Source organism: Xylocopa sonorina, chromosome 4 (genome assembly GCF_050948175.1).
Source record: "Xylocopa sonorina isolate GNS202 chromosome 4, iyXylSono1_principal, whole genome shotgun sequence".
Classification (NCBI taxonomy): domain Eukaryota; kingdom Metazoa; phylum Arthropoda; class Insecta; order Hymenoptera; family Apidae; genus Xylocopa; species Xylocopa sonorina.
The window spans coordinates 5,056,293-5,078,902 of record NC_135196.1 but is presented as its reverse complement, the minus strand read 5'-3'; the positions used below and the strand labels follow the sequence as shown (position 1 = coordinate 5,078,902).

Genomic DNA, 22,610 nt, shown 5'->3' with positions numbered 1-22,610 from the left:
CTATAGCTTTTTATTTACTTTATAAAATAAGTAATATATCATTTGTACTGCTTTTAAAGCTAACTATAAATAGCATTCGCCAGAAACAGATTTGCCGAAGGCAATACATATTAAATATTAGTATCTGCCTCCGGAAATACTTGATTTATAACTACTTAGAGCACAGAACTATTTTTACTTAACGGTTTTAGATTTATGAATGAAGGACACTATTACTAGTTTTAAGAATTTATTTTTTACAATTAGGTAATTGTAATTGGAAGATATGAGTGAAGATATGAATACAGAACGAAAACATTTAATTTTTTACTTCGAATTTTATTAATAACATAAAAAAAAAATCACAGAAATTTACAATCTAGTAGAAAGGTGATGATTATACGTATGTATATTCATATCCTTTATGATAACAGAATAACGCGCAGTATAAAACAAAAATGATTGAACGACTCACGATAAGTGGTTCTTTAACTACGTTATTCGAACTATGATAGTATCAATCGATAACACAAAATGCTAGAGTAGGAATTTAATAGTCATAGCGGAACAATGAATAGTGGATGATTATTACATTAAATAGGAATATCTTGAATTGCAGAAATGTAACGCGGCGTGGAATCTCCTTTACTTCTCCTCTTTCTCTTCGTTTTGCGGCTTCTGCTGCTGTTTGGCCGCTTTCGACTGGATCGCTGGCTTGCCAGTATGCTCGATCTTGATCATCCGTTCGTTCTCTACCTTTGGTTCGTCCTTCCTCGGCGCAGTGATACTGAGCACACCATCGCTCGAGAGCTTCGACGAGACTTGGTCGATGTCACATTGCTCCGGGATCAGATACTTTCTGACGAACTGACGGGAGACCCAACCATGTTCGTCTCGTTTTTCCTCGTGTTTCGCCGTGACGACGACGAACCTGTCGACCACCTTGACGTCGATTTCGCTTGGGTCGAACTGCTGAACGTCGAGCACGACCTGGAACTTGTCCTTGTCCGCCTGGACGGTCGAGGTGCCTCCTTCGTTGTTGCGAAGCAATTCAGCCCATGGTCTGAAGTATGAGGCTCTGTTTCTTCGCGGCTGTAGGTACAATTCCAGCCGGCTTGGTGTCAGTAGCTGCTCCGGGTGCAAGCCCAATCCGAAGTTCTGGTCCAAAAGGCGATGAGGACGTTCCAAGTCTTCCCACCAGTCAGAGAACAGCAATGGTACCAGAGACATGTTTTTTGGCGATTTAAAACTGATTGATCAAAGATGAAATGGCTCTTGTATAATGCAGTCGAGTGAAACTCGCTCGAACTTTTGCTCTTCACTTCTTCGTTGCTAACGAAATACTGCCGGCTGCGTCTCCTACCGGCTGTATTTATGTATAAGCTTGCGCAGTCGCGTAGTTTCAAGAGACTTCTAGAACCGAGCGGCTAGTATTGAGTGGGCATCGTATATACGAACATCTAATATAACATACATATGTATGTATGTATAAACAGGTATAGCAACGGTAAGCCGGGACGCCAAGCCTGTATTATCAAATTTTTTCGTATTTGTATATAAATTCATGTGAATAAGGAATAAATGGTACATAAAAACATGATAAGGAATAAGGGTACATAAAATTGCGATAAATTCCTTCGTTTAGTTAAGATTTTGTCACTTTTGGCTCTGTTTCCTCATATACGTTTTTCATTTTTTATATAGATGTAGTTTTGCAGAAATTTTATGGAAAATTATCTTACGACGTCGTTTTCTATGTGTGAAATGCGATTAACAATGATAAGAAACAGATAATTCGTCACTGTTTCCATGATGTTCTCTTGGCATTCCCCAGAACTATTTGTTTATTCGAGAAAAGTATTAAATGGTACAACAAATATATTTTTCCAGGCTTGTTTGGGTGTTAAAATTGATTAGTCACCGCATACTCATTCCTGAATAAAAAATGCTTATTATACACATTTTTGTAATTCTCAGTCAATCGTTTATTACCTTTTTGGACGATTTCAAATATTGCATCAACTGCATAGGTTACTAGTGACAACTGTTCGAAATTCATTTAAATTTAAAATGTAATGTTATAATATAGTCATGTCTTTACTGCACCGGACACACTGGAATGAGTTCTAGTAAATTCGGCACGCTGAATCTTCTAGCACATAAAATGCATCCATTCATTTGACTTTAAAGAAATTAACATCAAATTACTTGAAAGTATTCTTAATCAGAATGGAAATAATCTATCGCTTTCTATTTGCAAGAGTAACTTCTTGGAGCAAGAGTAATAGTTTCTTATTAAATCAATAAAAAAGTATATTAAAAATTATAATTGGGAGAATTAAAAGCAGAAAAATATTATTGAAACATGATTTAACGAAGTTATAAAGGATCATTTTATATAAATTATTTATATTAATATAGTAGAGATATGTTGACTTGTTATAAAATCATTAAAATGGTTTTAAAAATCACAAACTGTTACATGTAACACAGTTTGAAATATTATATATAATTATACATGGTACGTAGAAAATACTCGAAAATTCGAAAGTTGCATAAGCTTCTTTGCAACGTATGTACGTTGGTTGAATGTTCCCGCGTTTCTTGCTGCTGTAATGATAGACATCATTTTTTCAGACCAATTTCCTTTAATTCTTTAAATTATATTTCGACCTCAATTAAACATCAACTATTTTCAGTCAATTTTTTTTGCTGAATTGTTAATTTTTGCATTTCACACCTAGAAAGTTCGATTTCCAGAAGATTCTTCTGATTTCTCGAACCACGGTTACCCCCACCGTGATCTCGAAACGTAACAAATATATATTCGCGCGCAGCAGCCATTGCGGTCAAATTCGAAAGGACTCTTGACGGTAACGTTTACCGGCGCGAACGTTTTCAGTGTTCAAAAGCATCTTAAAAGCAATAACAAGTGCGATTGCTGTGTGTCTAACAAATCGAGAAGAGACTGAAACTGTGCGAATCCTATAAAACAAATAACTGAAGCAAGAATACAACAAGTTTTCTCGACGCACAAACTTCACGTTTTGCCTGGAAGTTATAAAACGGACGATGTCTCTGCTACCAATGCTCTTCTCCAGCTGGTGGGAGGACTTGGAGAGGCCTCATCGTCTCTTCGATCAACATTTTGGATTATCGTTGAGCCCTGATGACTTACCAGACTCCCTATCACCTCTGGACACCGATGTCTTGGTGCTCAGACCTCGACGTCGTGGTCTTCAGAGATACCAACCGTACGAGAGAGCCTTGGAACGCAAATCCAGTGGACTGTCTACGGTGCAAGCTGACAAGAATAAATTCCAAGTAACCTTGGACGTACAACAATTTGCTCCAGAAGAAATCTCCGTGAAGGTTGTGGGGAAGAATGTGGTGGTCGAGGGTAAACACGAAGAAAAGCAAGACGAGCATGGATGGATTTCCAGGCAATTTGTGCGGAAATACTTGGTGCCAGAGCAGTGCGACATCGATGAATTGAAGTCGAGTCTGTCATCCGATGGAGTCTTGACCATCATCGCACCGAGGAAGGAACCTGATCCACAATCGCAGAAGGAAAGAGTCATCAAGATTCAAGCTACGGGACAGCCCGCTTTAAGGGAAGATGCAGCTCCGACCGAGAAGCAGAAGGAGAATCAGAGTCAAAAGAATGCTGTTCAGCAGAGGGGACAAGAGAAGACTGTTAAAGCTGCTTAAGATAGACTGTTGTAAAATTTAATTGTATTACAGCAACAAGTACTTATTTGTTTTGCAGTATTTTGTCATTTCATTTCTCACGTGCACAATCAGAAAGATCTGATTCATTTTCTTACTTCAAGGAATCTAGTTCATAGGATACTTACATTTTAGTTTCCTCGAATTTCTCATGATTCTTTCATAAACATTACACTTTAGATGTAAGTATTTCGGTTTAAGTGCCAAGTCAGTAATCTAAGGATATTGTATGTTGAAGTGGTGTGTTTGTTTGAATGAAAAAAATAAATATTATGTATTTTGTAGTAATTCTCTCGAGTGTATTATTTAAGAATTGTTCCTTGCAGAGTGTTTTTTAATAAAGCCACTGTTTTTGTATAATTTTGTCTTTTTATTGTGATTCTTATTTTGCCTTAAAATGTACACGTTTAATTGGTAGTTTATAACAGAATTACATATCATATTATTAAGTTAGAAGTTATTTTGGGATGAATATATATTAGTTTTCCTTTGAATAATTAATATTCTTTTTTAAATATACATGTTGTCCAACTAGTTAAAGAATTGTATTACAAATATCTGTTTCATAATTTGATTCATAGTTTCTAGGTATAAATAAGTACAATAAATTGTAAAATATACATTTTTAATAAAATTTTGATACAATTTTAATTATACATGTTTTATAAAAGGTATAAAAATGAACAGTTATTGTTTAATATAAATTAAGAGTAATGTTGGACGGAATTTTAAAATATAAGGTACATAATTATTTTGTTTGGTGATGTTGTAACAAAAATAGTACATAATATATATTGAACATTAATTGGCATAGAATACATAATTATATTCTTAGTAACATTTACATAATACTTCTTTTTATATGAAAAGTAGCAATAATTTTGTAATTGTAAAAATAAATTCTTTGGACGGAATAAGTGCAGTTATAATACTTGAAATTTTGATTTATGCTATAGTCGTGCTGATGTTGTCATTTTTGTATAATTAGTTACATTCCACTTTGAAATACTTATTTACATTATATACAAATATGATATCTGTTAAAGTCTATTCAGAGTTGATTGTATGGAAATACAAATACAAGTAAAGGCACTTAATTGTACTCCTTTCAAAAAGGAATGTAATTGAACTTAAATACGCAGTTATTTAATATCCACTAAATGCTTTGGATTGCAAATTGTATAATAATACCTAAAAACAATAATAACGCGGAGAAGCTGATACCAGCAGCACTGTTACATCGATGATCAAAGTAACAAAAACACCACGTAACTTCGTCATAATAATCTCTGTGAATATCTAGTTGCCAAATAGAATTATTCACGTAATGTCCTAAGCGGACATCTTTCGCTGCTGGCCGGCAACCTTCATATCGATCAGCTGGCATGTCTGTTCTAAAGCTACGAACGGAACTCAGACATTCACGTGTTATCATCGTCTCAGCTGAAAAACATTTAACAATGTGATTAATATATTGATAAAGATATATATATATATATTATTCTTCTTAAATACTTAAAGAGTAGGTAAACATAAAAAGTTTACCTCCTTTCCTTTCGAGAATTTTTACACATTTATCATCGTATTCTGGACAAGTCTCTCCCCAATACCATAACCAATTTAAAGGTGTGCCACACCCAGGTTGGTTACTGTTACATCTGTAACAATATAAACTGTCCCCTAAAAACATAATACATATATATATTAAAACACCTGAATTTATGTATTAACCACACCCTTCCTAGATGTTGTTGTACCTTTGTTAACAATCACACTCAGTAAAACAATAATAATAAACACCAATTTATTCATTATTGTAATTAATAATTTTTAATTTAAGGCAAGAAACGTTTAAATTGATAGATTTCTGTCTTGTCACTATAAATTCAAATTTACACAACAAAACGATTGAAAGCTTTTGCTTTTTAACGAATGATGCTAGTAGCAGATAGCAGCACTAACTTAACTTCCTTCAACATGCATTGTATGAATATTTTGTTAATACAGATTATATATTCTGTGGCAAGTATTCAGTTGGTAATAGTGATAGTTAGGATCTGGTGATTTTGTGTATACTTTATGCTTGATGATTCCAAAATAAAACTAGAATTATAAATAATAATTTTTTTTTTAAGTGAGGGGTTTCTTTTTCTTTCTTTTATTTTTACTATTTAATGTTGTATCTCATTACCTAATGTACTGCAATATTCGCAATTAATATTATATGAATAATAAAATAATGTGTATAGTAAAATATTATTTATGTTATATGTGCTCTATACGTAGATATATATTAGGACAGTAGAAATTCTTCTGTGCAAATTATCTAGGAGAATGTATACCATAACACAACAGTGCGTACTTTTCTGAGAAAAATACACACGAGAATTTCCTTGGAACTCGTATTTTGAAGACGTATCTTCTGTAGTAGAGTTTCAATTAGTTGATTTGTTTACAGTTGACGCAGATAGCAAAATACCAAGGCCACGGAATGAAACGTAAAAGCGTAGTTGGAAAACTACGTTGGTTAAGTATGGATGTTCAACGTATCGTATAAATTTATATTATTATATTACCTTTTTATCGATTATTTGGTAACATTTGATACATATATAATTCATGATGAACATGATGTATGTAACGAGTAATGGTTTATTTGTTTAATGATCATTTATAACATATAATATAGTTCATTAATTAGGAATATTGAATATGCTTTAAATTCTGATACCAATCAATCGCGTCAAGAGCTATTAGTGCCATCACTACGAAAAGTACTGAAACTAATGCCCAAGTTGTTTCAGTGCTTCTCCAAAAGATGACGATAGTAGCTTTAGTAGTTTACTTCGCTGTCGATAATTATGTGTGACCAGTTTGAGCACTTTTTACAGAGATTGCGCCAGGGGTTCGAGAGCAGTGTCGTTAACATTTATCTCGCTCTTTCCTATAGCTTTCTTATATTTCTTTCTCTCTCTTACCTCTAAAGCGGGAAATATACAAGAAACTGCAATAAAACAAATGAAATATACAATAAATTACAATATAAGTACTGAAATATACAAGAAATTACACTAAAACTAGTAAAATGTACAATATATTACGATAAAACTAGTTGTAAACTTAATTATAGTAGATAAATTGTCCAAACGAAACCATTGGTAATGATTCTTTCGAACTTAGAAGTAAATGTTCAATGATACTTTAGACATTACGTTTTGATATAACTACTGATGAGATCGCAAATACTAGTAAAACTACGTTCAGTTTCAGTTCCAAATATTCTATTGTATACAAGTAACTCTGAAACGATGTGATGGATGAAGAGCTCTTGTATTTTGGGATACATAGCTAAATTAGATAATTGGTTGTACCCTATATCTTGTCTGTACTTACGTACGACGGTAGGAAGGCTCTCACGAATCTCCTGAAGGAACAAACGCGAAAGCTAACAAACAAGGTAGAAAGCTCGGTATCTGGCCGTCGTTCTCGCCACTGGAATCGGTCCCACTATATTACGATCGCTGGATATCGTCTGGATATCGTCCTCATTGTCGCCGGAGCGAGATCTCCGGATTTTGTCCTTATCCTCGGACAACCGGCGAAAACTTTGGCGATAAACTCGACGGGAATGTCCCTTCCGCGTGCGTCTCCTCTCTTCCGCCTCGAACCGCGATCCTCCGGCAGCGAGGCGTTCTCCAGCGGGTGCCAGTCGCCCGTACCCGAGGCGCGCGAGCTTTTCTCCCGCGCAAACACCGGAAACGATTCCGTAATCTCGAAGAAAGTATATCGTTGCACCTCTTTCTTCCTACCGTCGTTCGAGATGGCCAGAGATATAGATACGCCGGAAATATGGGCGGGGGTTGAACGGGGCTCGCGATATCTCACGGATACCGGGGCTGTAGCCGCCCCGGGGCGTTCAACCAATTAGCTAACTCCACGGCGATTCACCCTCGGAGCCGTTAACGAAGAACCCAAGCGAACGAAGAAAATTCGTTTGGCGAGGGCGAAGGGAAACGGCGGATATATTCCGCGCTGGGTGGAAGCACGCCCGGCGGCTGTTCACCCTGTTACCGCCACCCAACGGGAGTGCGTATGCCGCCCCGTTATCCTCCTACTGTTCTTCTACGCTGTTTATTTTCGCGTCTCGCCGCCGAGTGGATTTTGAATTACCACGTGCGATTCTATTATCTCGCTGCGAGACGGTCCGCGGGTCGAATGGTCGTCGAGGGTGAGGTCTACGTTTCGAGAGGCGAACGATATGGTGTAATAATGGTTGGAGGGTGGAGGATGGAGCTGCGTGTGTCGTTTGGTCGATCGTTTGTCCAAAAAGGAAGACAAATGTGTCTGAAAAAAGTTTACTTTGGAACTTGAGGAAACCTTCTTATTTTGCTTTTTTGGTTGAATATTGTTTTAGGTCAAGCTTGAACTATTTATAAAATGGGGAGTGGTTATTGATATTAAGTTTATATATTGTAGAAGTATAAAGAAGGAAAAAGAGCACTTGTTATGATAAATGTTTGCGATAATATCGAATGGAAATAGGAATGCTGCAGTACCTATGAGTTACTTCTGGGATGTTGGAGTTCCGCAGTGCTCATGCACGAGCTACCCTTGGTAAAGAATAAGAAGAATTCTGAGATACTTTTATCTTAGTTTTGCTTGATGTGCAAAACGTTACGCGTGATTAATATCGATTTGAAACCGAGAATCTACTTTCGTGGTAATATATTTACACTGTCTCGCAGAAATTAGTTCCACAGACTATGCGGAGAAGGTAAATAAACGCTTATGAGTTGAAGTAATAAAGTTGATGCGTTAAATGAAATGTAGGAATTCTAAATACATATTGAAGCTTCGTTAACATGCGCGGACACATTATCGCGTGCATAAATTACGAGCTGTGTACATTCTGTGATTCCGTATGAATGCTCCGTACCAGAGGTTGGCAACCTTCTTTCGCTGTGAACAAAAATTACTCAAAATGTAACTTTTAAGTAGATTAAAGTGATGCAACGAAAAAGTGATAGCCTTTAAAAAATGTGTAGCATTCGGAAGAACTATTACGAAGAGCATTTTTTGAATCGACGAGGGTTAACGTTATCGCGCGTGACAAACTTCGACCTCGATCGGAATTATCTGCACCCTTCTTTCCTTCTTTGTTTCTTCTTTTTATTTTCCCCGCGAAGTTCGGTCCGCAGAATGTAAAGGGTAGCTCGACGAGACCGCTAAGTTTCCATCTTGGTTGCCATTTAGCGCTTTGAAAAGCGCCCGGGGCAGCGGAACCGGTAGACAAGCTGCTGGAGTGGAAAAAAGGGAGGGACGACAGAAATGTTGGGGTGGGAAATAAGAGAAAATTAGAGCGAGAAACAGATACGAACGCGTAAAAGCAACTGATAATTAAAAATCATGTTATTCTCGGTACGCAGCCGGCGTAATTGGGGTTGGTTTTGCAACGCAACGATGTTTAAACCGGGTCTGAAATATACGTTGAGTCGTTTTTATTTTCTATTTTAGAGTAACATCTTCTACGATACGAATGAAATTTTTATAAAAATATAATGGATATATAAAATATAAAATACATGTTTTTTTATAAGAAATATTGAGGATCATTTGATTTTTAAGTAACATGTCGATGCCTAATCAACGTGGCGTATATAACTGGGTTTCACAGAAGCTACACTTGGATTGACTCTTTATATTTACATAATCAAGTTTATTTATGTCCTTATTAACAATATAGAACAAATTAAATCGACAAAAAATAATAAAAAATAAATTTAAGTACCAATTATCAACGTAGTTAACTCAATAACCTTCAATTAAAAAGAAATTCGCATTTGTTCACACTTTCCTTCAAACTTTGATTTTTATCGCAAAAGGCACAAAATATTTCATCGAAGGTTCTTTACCCTTCGTCCACCTCCACTTCAAAATAACTCCAGAAAACATACACGGCGCGAAGAATCGTTTCGATCCAACATCCGGCCATCTCGTCGCGGCGCGTTTATCAAATTCTTGTTTATCGAATCCTGGGTATGTTGGCTTCGAAGGTGGTCTCCCTCAGTCGCGATTTATCGTTACTCCACGAATTCCACGTGGTGTGTGGAAACGAATAGCGACGCAATGGCACAATTTCGCGCAGACCGATATGAGCCACCCACGTGTCATACGTAGGTACGAAACGGCACCCAACGCGGATCTCGCGATCGCGATAAAGCGTTCGGGTACCAACACACCTCGTTGGCATTCGCGACGCGAATACAAAAGAGTTCCCTCTTCTCGCGACAAATTTATAAGAGGGTTGTCTTGCGCGCGAGCGCTCTATGCCAGCTGGAGGGTGCGCGCGGTGTATTTGTCGAGTCTCTCTGAGGGTTGAAGTCGATAATATTACAAGTTAATCGACGATAATGGGGTGCTGTATGACAGCTCACTATTCAGTTTTTTACTTTGACTACTGATTCACTTCAAACAGTCATATATCCTAAATATTTACGCCAAAAGGGCAAGACCACCTGTTTTGGCGTTAATTATTAGAGCTCTAGTTCTTTCCTTCAGAAAAATAAAAACGGAAAGGTATATGGTATCTTTAGAGAATTAAAAACTGCTATTGCTGAAAGGTGGTAACAGAAATAGAAAAGAAAAGTGATGTATCGTGGATAAAGGAATGGGTCATGACGAGGAACAATCATCCTCCAAGTCTTTCACCCTTCTAATTCGCATAACAACTGCGCAATCGAGCAATAGCATTACTCGTCTCCGCAGATTGGAACGAACAATGTGGTTGAAGTTCCAATTCGGTATTTCGCTTTTTTTTTTGTTTTCGAGGGAGGAAAGCCTGTGCAGGGTTGCTTTTTCCACTGGGACTATGGACGAATGGGTTTTAAATGACAGAAATATTACCACGTGTTTGCGCACGTAATATTGACAAAAGAGTGCAACGTTTCCAGGCCATACGAAACGGAAAATCAACTTTTTCTCGTTCCCTGTGTTTTCGGCGTGACACCGGAGTGAATAAAAATTGTTTTACGACGGAATGGAAACTGTCGTGGATGCGCGTAGTTAGTTTTCGTTTGGGGACGATGGGTTCCAAGTTTGAACGCGAAGGGACGATAGCTGCGCGTGTTTTAGTGGACTGTAAATTATAATGCGGCTCAATAAGTCGTCCGTTTCACTTTTTCTGTAACAATTTTTTATTCCAAGCTCTAGAAATCTGTAAATGGTACAGACAGCCAGATTTGCCGTCTCAGTGATACTTTTATATTTTTAATATAAATTAAGTTGTTTATATGGAAATAAAAAAAATGTTTTTCTTTTTAATGAATTTTTGTATTGGCTCTGTCTCTCTCATATACCACGGTTTCACGCAACGTGGCATTTTACAGGAACTTATACACTGTGTTGTAGGAGAGTTATCCGTACATTGTAATTGAAACAAAAATTTCTTCGCATCTTTTCAAACACTTGGACGTTACTCGTCGAGACTGAACTTCAATAACGGGGACACAAGTTTTGAACACGCACCAGACACTGAATTCGTGCCTTCAGATTGCGTCCACGAATTCACACCGTCGAATCAAATTATACAGTCAGTGTTGGCAAATAAGTTTCTTCACCCGGCGAATTATCAGCACCGCGAACTCCGCGAACACTGTAATGTCGAGCAATTTCATTGAGAAAGTAAATTTTGCGTCTCCCCGTGTACCCGACATGTAAATCTTGACCTCGAAACAATTTCGAAGTTGGAGGGTCGGTTCGCGAATGCAAATAGCGATCGGAGGGGGTGGCTGGGCTTCCACGTTCGGAACGGACTTTTCTAATTTTTATTGAATCGAAGCTCGTCCAACTATCTGCCACGTAACCGACCCCCGGGGAAGTTGAACGCCGGAAGTTACGTGCGAATTCTTAACGCGTCTCCAAGATAAACGTACCACGCGTGTACGCGTATTAAAATCGTTAACGATCTTCGAGTTTGTTTGCGTTGCAACAAATGATTATGTTACTTGGTGGACTTTGCCAAATTTATTTTTTATTTATTTCTTCAAACGTATTTTTTTTTTATTTTTATATAATATATGTGAGATGGTATCGCGTTGCAAAAAAGGAAAATTACTTTGCATACGCTTGAAAGAATTTGAAAAGAGAGATGTTTTATTAATAAATTAATAAAAGTTTCTTTAAATTTATTAATAAATGTTACTTGCTTATAATAAAGGAAATATTCCAATTAACAAATATTAGCGTATCGTGTAACAATGAAAGCTGAGATTTGCTTGATGCTCTCAGTTAACTTGTTGCTTCTTGACTAACTGACTGTTCTGTGTCTTTTCTTCTTGAGTCGTTTGTGGAGAACCATCGTAAAATCCGTGGAAGGTTCTTGAGTGGGGTTTTTATCCGCCATCGTTGCATTCTGACCTAAAATCTGCAATATTAAATATAAAAATAAAGTCCAGAATCTGTAAAGAAGCAAACAATCAATTTTCTTTATTATTAGTGTCTGTATAACAATTTTATAGTTATTTCGTTACAGCTATCCAACAATTAGTACAATCCAACATATATTTATAAATATACAATAACTAATACCTTTGAATCGCAATGTAGCCGACTTCCTGCCAACATAACCGTCTAAAAACCGCCCCAATTTAAGGCCTGAATTATCTTCAACCCATTTGAACGTCACCCAACGACACCCCATGCATAAACGGACAATAATGTTAACAATATTAGCCGCTATTAATCCGTCCGGGCGTTCGATTAATCTTCAAGTAATTGACATTCGAGTGCGTTTACATTTCCCGATCGCTCATAAATTCCATCGGTGCCGGATAGTTCCCCAAGCTGGGAACGGGCCGCGCGGCGCAACAGAATTTCTAGGTCGCGTCCATATCATTCCCTCTCTCTGAGCGCAATTTACGCGTATCGATGCAGCGATCCAATTCTTCTCTCCCTGTCCCCTCTCTCTCTCTCTCCCTTTTATTTTCATCCACGTTCGTCGTTCATGATCGCGGAATTTTTCGTAGATTTAAAAAAATCCACTGTTACGTCGCTGAACGTTTCAACTCGGTTGCAAAACGCTCGTAGTTTCGCGCCTATCGACACGCGTTCAACCCCCCTCTCGCTGTCCGCACCGTTTGCGGCGCGCGCGTCTGTCGTTTATTTCGACCGGCATACGGTAGGTTTGGAACGTATAAAAAAAAAGCCCTTTAGCACGGTTGCAGTTGAATTTGGTTTTAGCCGGTGTACGTACGCGACAGCGGACAGGGGGTGGAAAGCGGGGCTGGAACGTGCGTGTGTTCGAGATACGTCCGGGTATCGGCGTCGAACGCGATGTTCGCGCCGCGCGCACCCCTCGCGTGCACCCTCGCTACTCGATGCCGCTCTTCCACGCATCGTTCCGGGATAGAATTTCGATTTGCAACACGTACGCGTGCTCTATAGCCGTGAGAAAGAATACGCGAATTGGGCCACTGGACCAATACGCCGCTTCCTATATATTCTCTGGTACCTACCCCCTTTCTCTGGCCCCTCGATGGTTTTTAATGCTAAATAGCGTACTGTTGCTGGTGGTTACTTGGTTGTGTTTCGTGAGAATTAAGGTGTCCATGTTTGTTTTAGAAATGGTAGCGTTGCGCTTGAGTATCTTAGCGCTTGAGATATATCTTGTTTATATTCTGTTCTTTTTCTTTTTATTTTTACGCATACGATATTGCTAAGCTAACTTCAAAATATTTTTTAAACAATTTTATTGAGGAGAGGGATATGTACAGTAATTGCTTCATTTTTGAAGTTTCTTATATGTTTTATTTTAAAAAATAGTTGTACTAAATTAAGCACACTAAAGAAACTGCTACTTTCCTAAAATGTGTATGTTATTAGTTTTCATCGTGCGACGATAGAAAACTATGTTTCACAATAGCAGACGCTGGAACGACAAAGTAATATTTTGATTCCCACGCAGCAGGATTCCAAAACGTTTTATAGTATCCAAAATCAAACAACAGAGCGTACGATTAAACCGTTCCCGCGCTGGTTTTCGTTTGAGAGAGAGATTTCGAAGCTACGCCCACTTCGCGAGCACTTCACTTCGGTCCAGCGCTTTTCAAATATTACCCACGGTTGCCTATCACGTTTGCGTATCATCGAAAACAGTGATTCATACGCGTAACAAAAAATCGCTACGTAACAAAAAAAAAAAAAAAAAGAAACAAAAAGTAATACTTTCTTTCTAACCGTTTCATACTTAATCCTTCAGTCTCGGTGTTACGCTTCCATTTATTTCGAACTTCCTTTTATTATCGATAGAAATGGCGTGGATCGATCCGTTCGAAATAAATCTCTCGAACTGGAACGGCGTCCATTGAAAACAAATCTCCGCGCGATTTGCAACAGCTCCAACTTTCACTTTATACACCGTGGAATTAGCCAGATTAATTGTAATTCGTGTTCGCTGTCGGAATGCGCGTAATCCTTTCGGGGACGCATAATGCGCGGCGCGTCCGAAAATTGTAAATTCCCGAATTCCCAGATATTTCGCCGCGTCTCGTCGCCGCGCCGTCCGTTTTTCGTTTTCCAAGGGGAGACAGCGAAACGCGAGGGGACGGGCAACGAGAATTCCGCCGCAATTGTATCGAAATATCGTTCCCGTTGCGTGCGCGGCGATAATACGATTACCACGCGGCGCAGAGAAAATTGACGCATTTTTATTGTAATTTACTCGAAAGTATCGGCGACTGCGTTATTGAAATTTCACGCCGATCGGCCGCGCGCGTTTTTTCCGATAATTTCCCGGTCACAGTCGTTTCGAGGGGTACGAATCCTGCGGAGCATTCGTCAGAATATCTAACGAATATTAATGCAAATTCACCACGCGAAATGTCCGCTCGATGCACCCTGATCGTACGCATTTTATCTTTTGTATCATCTAATCGACTCTTCGCCACTCGATAAACGTTTATTTGTATTTTATTTAACGCATCGCGAAGGCTATGCATTTGTTGTTGCCTGCTATCAATTTTCACGAGGTATTAAACGTATCTGTTCGAAATTTAATTTTCTATTGGACCCATGGCAGAGCAATAGAATTTGTAGCGATGCCTATGTGACAATTTTATAATTAACATGTACCATATAATATTCGTGCAATTAATCATTCTTTAAACGTTATCTGTCGAGTCTTTCTGGGACAGCCTGTTGGTCCATATTGGTGTCAGTGATACTCCAAGTAATTCATATTCAAGAATAATACCAATTGACAATAATAAAAATTCTAAATATTATGCATGTGTAAATAATTCGCTTTTTACGTTACAACAATATCGCGTATATATTTAGTAACAATTTATTGGTGACACTTATCGGGCAATTCTCAGCCGCGATTACGAATATCACGAGCGGGTGTTAATTGTGAAGTTCGGTATTAGCGGTGCATCGTCGGGAGCGGCAACATCGGTGTTTTAAATGGATTATCGAGCAGCATCTACGGTGGCCGGGGGCGGTATAATGAATTTTACAAATAGAATTTCACCGCGGCCACCGTCCGTATGTACGATAAATCGGGCCGGCGCCCGGGTCGATCTGTCCCGAGATATTAAGCGGTTTTCACCGAGAAACGAATGGAAGTTCGTATATGCACGCGGCGGCATTATCGCGGCTGGTTCACGCGAATGGACACGACGCGTGCGAATTGCGCTCGCATCCCCGATTAATTTCGCCGATGCGCCTATCATTCATCGTCCGTCGAGATTACGATTTTTCAAGATTCTACCCTATTGTTTTCCACGCGCGCGCCTCCGCGCCAGTAAATACGTCGTTTCGACAACGCTTCGTCCGTGTATCCGCGTAAATATTTTCCCAAAACGATTGTTAACGCACGCCATATCCCAGATGTATTCCGTGAATTTTTATTAACATTTCGTTGCTGATTACGATTGGATACTGGTTTAGAAACAGACGTGCGATTAGTTTTTTCTATGTGTACTTGTGACCACTTTCCTTTGATCAAAAGAATCTATATTAACCAGTTAACTGGAATTTAGTTTCAAAAGATTATCACAGGGTGCGAAATTAAGAACAAGCAACGACGTGTACACATGTCGAACGCAGGGCAAATGGTACTATTATACATTTTACGAAAAACGAGGGAGGATTACATTTTTATTCGTCAAAGAAACTAACAATTCGTCCCTGAATACGTTGTTCCTACTAAAAGCTTGAGAATTGTCAAAAAATAATAAAATACATAAACAAGAAAGATTGAAGATAGCAAGAATAAACAAGAAAAATAAGAAAATAGTTTTAAAAATTTCATGCTATTTATATGAAGGGAACATATCACTAAATAATGTTCTTGTTACATTTTGTTGAGATTTCGAGTTTTTATAGTGATTTTTTATTTTACACGACGAGTATACACGTCAAACGCACCGCAGTAGAGATTTGGTCCGACGAGTATACACGTCGAACGCATTTAACTGGTTAAGAGAAAGTAGCGTCCCTCTTTGTAAGCGATCCTAGGACGCATTGAAGTAACGTGCGAACGCGTGTAATCTGTGAAAATCCCGCGATTTGTATCTCCTTCTTCCTTGCCCTGTCGCTGATTCACGGCTCTGCGAATTTTTAAGGTCGCCTGATGATTATACCGACTAATGACGTGCTGAAGTGCGCCTCGCGCGAGCTTCCCGATACTCGACGTGACAGTTCGCCGTACTCGAACGATTTCCCGAGCCAGGCTCCTCCTTATGATTATTAAAACATTAATGAACGACGATTATTTCACCGGCCGTATAATTGAGTCGGTCGAGTGGCGGAATCTGTGACGGGATAACAGGGATTATTAAAAATCCTGTCCTCGTGCGTGCAGCTTGTCAGCATCCGCTGCTGACGCTACTTCTTGTTCGTTTAATTACTTTATGTAATTGCATATGAAAATACTACAACGAGTTTACGGTCAGCACTTGTATCGCTGCGGGGATTCAGTTAGGGGCAACGAAAATTTCGTAAGCATGCTTGAGAAGCTTTCGTTAAGAAATAACGAGGGTAATGACAGTGTCGAGAAATAACATTATTTGTGCTGTTATTGGATGCAGATGGGTACGAGTATATTTATGAAGTACGCAATTGATTTTTATCTTGTTAATTTCGAAACCCACTTAGATATCGTCGTATAGTGTTTCTTAGACAAACGGGTCGAGAGAGTTGCTTTAAAATGGTGTAGGATTGAAGAAGATTTCCTTAGACTAAATTAAATGGTATCGAAAGTAACTTAATACGATGCATGTGTTATTTAAAGTATTTTAAAAGTCAATCGATGGACTTCAAGGATAAAAAAATGATTAGTTTATGAGATATTTTAATTTCAGTATTGAAGAGTGATGTTAGTGGATCTACCTTGAATGATAAATACTACTTTTTGGTAGACAATGCTAGGATGCAATGAAATTAATTTAATTATAACATATCACATTCAAAAGAAGAGAATAGAAATTGTTTGAACGTAGATACAATAAGGTAACTAGCATCGTGACATGTCAGGATTAATTATAGGATAATACGAAAATTATTTCGTCAATAGAAGATGCGCATGCATATTGTTTCAATCCCCTCGTGTATCTGAAATGAAATTCTCGCAGAGCGGACGGTGCAGGGTAACCTTTATAAACGACTCGTTATAAACAGTGGTGAGAAACGCGGGTGCGATAAACGCGTCAATTACCATTCTGCTCGTTCGTTTAATACAATCTGTCACATGCGAATAAAACAATTCGCGACTATCAAACGCACTATGCGCAACTTAAGTGCGTGTATTTGAAACGGCGCGCCAACCCATTCAGCCCCCTCCGAAGCGCATCGGTCAAAATTTGATTTTCAAGTGATGCTCGATGCCGACGCGGAGAGAATCGCACCGGTCAGCAGGAATTTCTGGACACGTGTGCGCGTACAAAACGCGCGATTGTCGAAAGTGTACGTTCGCGCGTGTAGTCGAAATTATATGGAAATTAGCCGTAGGCTCGACGCCGTGGAATGCCAACTCGCGTTTCTCGTTCTTTTCCCTCGCATCGAACGTGTACGCGTGTCTGTATATTCTTTTCATTTTCCTTTTTTGCTTCGCATTGCTTTTAACCGCGTTAACGTTGTCGCGTCGCAGCGATGTCGCGCAACAAATATCCGATTGTCGTCCATCACAGCGACATTTTGATTAACAATTCTGGAGCGCGTTGAATCGTGTTGGAAATGATTGTAAAGTGACGCGTTCGAATTTTTATGATCATGTTGATCGAGCAATCGAAATATCGTTTGCGTGGAATACATTTTTCAATCGAGACGTTTCGGGGAAAATCATTCGAATTCAGTAGTAATAGTTAACAATGTAACGTTAACTTTCATCGAGAAATACACCCAGAAGACTCACGAATTTTTTAATAAATAGCAGTTGAGAAGATAGCAGAAAGTTTCTCGATTATAACGCTTTTTGTTTCATCTCGATATCTCTACTGGTTCCAGAGATATAGGCGTTTAAAGATCGAGCGCTCTAGACGCACAGAGTTATGAATGGGCGGGCGGCCATCTTTAAACCGCCGTAAGATTACGTAGTAAATAGTAAAGTACCGTTATTACGTCATATGTAACTGACCAGCGCACAGCTGATCGGCTTGGGATAGGTCAGTGAAGAATGTGCGAGTGAGACTTCCGAGTGCGTGACAAGGACGGCGATAGAAAACTATTAAAAATTACCTTCGTCTATACACAACGATATCTCGGGAACGGAAAGAGATATCGACGTGAAACAAAAACCATTTTACAGGGGAAGATTCCACCCTTCCAACAATCCTCGTTTGATTAAAAAATCATTTGAAACATAGGAACAGTGGTTCTTGAAACTTTCGCTAAATTTAATCCATGTTTTTGGTAGGTTTTAAAATTTATTAATGCATAAGTGCATAGTTTTTTTTGTAAGAATTATGTTAGTTATTGATAACGTTGAGTAAGAGAGAAACAAGAGCTATAAAATGGTTTTTATCTGAAGTTCTATATCTGAAGTAGTAATTACGATGAGCGTGGAGATTACTATGAGCAGCTCCAATTTTCTGCAATTAAATATATATTCTAATGTATAGTTTAAATTATGTTTTGAGAGCCTTATATCTATACGGTGACACGATTTATGATAGGACGGACCTTCTCTGTAGGGATCGAGACACTAAACAGAGTGAAGTGGTAGAGAGGAATTTATACACAGGAAGAACATTTAAAATTCTAAAGCAGTCTAAATTAAACTTCAGCTTCTTTCATTCATACTTAAACGTGAAACACTGTATGTTATTTGAGAAATTTGATTTTACTACCCCAGTATCAACCAATGCCACAGTACTCCTTTACTTAAACCCGGGCGTACAATGATTTTGTCTAATAATTAACATTCACGTTTCTACGTTGGCTTCTGTTGCACTTTCCTCTCATTTAGGATCCAAAAGCTCCGTGTTTTCGCAGCTCTGAAGATTCGTTATTCTAGGAGCGAACTTTCCACACTTTAGAAGGGAACACGATCGCGTGGCACGGCGAGCTAACCGAATTACACGCTCGTGCCTCTAACTTATTCTGACGGATTGGCTAGGAGCCGGACGAGCCGGGAGAAGTAAAAATGAATTGGGGGAAAGATAGATTGATAGGCGGTGGGCAAGGAAAACGAGGCAGCTGGCCAGTGGTGAGCACAAGGAGAAGTTAAACGGGATATATCGAAGCTGAAACCCGACTGAAAGAACACCAGTTATTTCAGCGAATTTTTCTTCGCGATTAAGTCATTTTATCGAGTTATGATGGCAGGATATTAATCGCAGGTGTTAAATTATACGAAAGGGGTGCACTGTGAGAAATAAAATCGAAACGATCAAGTAGTTTACGCACACTATAGCTACAGAGCTTGATTTCCAATGGAACCTTTCGAATAGATTTTACATTTCTATTTCTTAAAAGTGAACAATTTAGAATATATAATTGTATGGTAAAGTATATAGTTGTATTTACAATTTTATTACCAACGATAACGATTAGAGTGAAACGAAGGAGAAAATGAAATTGCTATGGCGCAACAAACACCATTATCTTCCATTCTTTTTCTTCTCGTTACGAGGAAAGGGGCTGAAAAAGAAGGAAAGAAAGATATCCGTTCGGTGAAATACCGAAATCGCATAATTCCGTTCGGTCGAGGCGGAGGGTCGAATTAAAGAATCGTCAGCTCGAAACCGTAAGTAGATTATTACGCGTCATAATTTACTCAGCAAATATTTCCTCAGCCACCCTCTGTTTTTCTCTCTTTTCCGCCGCGCGGGATCCTACCTGGGTGGAAGTTCCCGCGTCGATGCATTACTTTAACCGTGAATTCCTCCGGAAAATTCGCGCGGGCTCCCATTTAGCACCGGCCAGTCGGTCGCGCGTATGCAAATGAACGTCGATATGGTGTACGATGACCTCGACGAGATTGCAGGACCAGAGAATTGCCGAGTTTCTGGATTCGCGGGGTCTGCTCGCCGGATATCTGTGATACGTCGAAATGGCGGCGGTGCACGGCGCAAACCGCAATTCACTAATTGTTTTTCAATTCGTAACAATCGATGGGCGCCCTGGGTGCAGTCGCGGTTACCGGTTTGTCGTCGCTCGTGGCGAGAATCTAATTTCTCTCGGCCGACCGTGGAACCGTCGATTCGATACGACGGTTTTTTCTACCGCCTCTCACTTGTGGCGTGAACATTTTGATTAAATCGCACGATATTATATTAGATTTAACGATGCGATGTAACGATCCGCAGCTACCATCGCGTTCGAATGCATCGTGCGTTAAGCGTGTTTCTCGTTTTTCGAATTATAGAAGGGAAGTTGAATTTTCTTCACTTTATTCTATAACGAAATACTCTAATAAATTGTAAATATCGAATTCAAGTTTTGATTTAGAAAGTGTCGAATAAAATCGTATCTAAATATCATCTTTTGTGAGATAAATTTGTTAATTTTATGACGTCTGCAGATAGAAAAATTTCTTTAAATTCATGTTGTCAAGTCGCGCAGAATTACTTCACGTGACACACGTCTGGAGGATCGTGTAGTTGAGAGTAATTACTGCAAGGCATAATAATTAAATAACGAAACTCGGTAGGCATCTTCAGACTAATCAGGGTGATTAATTATTTTCTCCAATCTCATACAAGCCACAAATTCTTAGTTTTCTACTCTTCTATTATATCTCAAATATTCGTTGTAAATCTATGAAATAAAAAAATTCCAGAATTATTTAGACTTCAGTGTTCTCACGTTCTATCGAGTGGAACACTACGCCTAGTGGGTAGCTGCGAACGATAAATTAGCGTTGAAACGAAGAGAATCTACGAACAGTTCCAATCGAACGAGCCAAATGGTCAAATGAGAATTTCGTTGGTTTCCGTATTCTATCAAATCGTTAATAAATAGGACATAATTTCCACGTAGGCCAGCATACTAATTAGAAAGGGCATTTTGGGCGGCCGCGGTGACCCCCGTTGGATACTGCTGAACGCGGCAGGGTTAAATTATCCTTCGTCAGTTAGCCACATCCGGACATGACCGAGCAACAATGGCTAATTTATAACATAATGCTCCGGTATACGGATAGTTACCGGGCCATTTATTCGCATTAACCGTCATATCCGTTTCCATCTTGCGCTTTCGAAATGTTTATCGTATCTCGTTACGATAAACCGCGCGTTTCTCTGGATGGTTTTCACTTCGAAATCTTGTCTATCATCCCCAAACTTTCCCATCGCCAAGCGAACATCATCTGCGCGAGCATATTCAGCACATTCGCGCGATGCCAATTTTAATTTATCAATTTCGTACCATTTCCTGGTTAATTCGTTAACTCATAACGACTCTACGATTCTAGATTCGATTCGATAGCGTTTCTTTGCACGCAAAGTTTCATAGCAAACGATAACGATTTACAATTTTGTATGATCTCGTTTTAGTTGTCTATTCGAGGTTGACAAGTTTGGTGAACCGAGGATAGGTTCATCGATGAAAGTAATTAACTTGCTGTCACGTTATTCGAAATTTATACGATAAATAAAACAATTTAATTCTGTAAATGATTAGTCGTATTATCTAAGAAGAAATTGAAAAGAGCTTAGCGAAAGTTTCGACGAATCAATTACCGTGGATGGAAATCCACGAAATGATTTTTCAAAAGCACGCTGCCCCGGTAATTTAAATCCGATTTCGTTTCGGATTCAATGCAACCACTCGCACGTATTTTTCATTAAATTTAATTCCGCGTCGGATATTCACGTGAAACACACCGATATATCCACGTCGAAGTGAAAAAAAGTGGCCGTTTTTACTTTCCTTCCCTCGTGACGAAACGAGTTTAACCCCCTCGGTTATTCGACGTCAAAACGGAACAACAGAATTCAATTGTCATAACATCGCCGTGGGGAGTTCTTTTTTTCGCTGGCTTTATAATCGTCCGGGAGAAATGGACATTTATCGAAAGCAAAGCCGTCGATGTGGGTCGAGAAAAACGAGGAAAACACGTAAACGGGTGGGGGGGTTGGAAAGCACGGCTGCGAAATCCGTCTTGCTTTTCGGGGCGAGCTGTAATCCCATCGATTTCGTGCAATACCGTAATGTTTTTCACCGGGGTACTCTGCTGGAGAGCTGGTTACTCTGCTAGGGATATTCGTGTCAGCTTTCTCATCAAAATTCTCCGCCTGGTGTTCATTGTAATCGCGTTTTCAACGGTTCCGCGAATTGACTGAATGTCCAGTTTGCGGGATGACTATGATTTGAATCGATCGAACCGCGCATGACCTACTTCTTTATTCGTCATTTCGTGATCCAACGGTGATAAAACAGCTGCGAGAGCAGCATCGATCGTG

At 39.0% G+C, this 22,610-nt stretch overlaps 1 protein-coding gene and 2 pseudogenes across 1 annotated transcript; 1 reads left to right on the top strand and 2 right to left on the bottom strand.

The window, feature by feature from the left end:
* Positions 1-514: 514 nt before the first annotated feature.
* LOC143422955 (protein lethal(2)essential for life pseudogene) lies at positions 515-1,292 on the bottom strand (annotated as a pseudogene).
* A 1,533-nt stretch (positions 1,293-2,825) lies between these two features.
* Positions 2,826-3,992, top strand: LOC143422914 (protein lethal(2)essential for life pseudogene; annotated as a pseudogene).
* Positions 3,993-4,395: 403 nt separating this feature from the next.
* Crim (QVR superfamily protein crim) lies at positions 4,396-5,592 on the bottom strand. Its single transcript, XM_076893755.1, has 3 exons — positions 5,466-5,592; positions 5,254-5,388; positions 4,396-5,151 (listed from the first exon to the last, which is right to left on the bottom strand). Exons 1-3 carry the CDS (start codon positions 5,518-5,520, stop codon positions 4,865-4,867), a joined length of 477 nt encoding a protein of 158 aa, XP_076749870.1. The 5' UTR covers positions 5,521-5,592; the 3' UTR covers positions 4,396-4,864.
* Between the last annotated feature and the right edge of the window lie 17,018 nt (positions 5,593-22,610).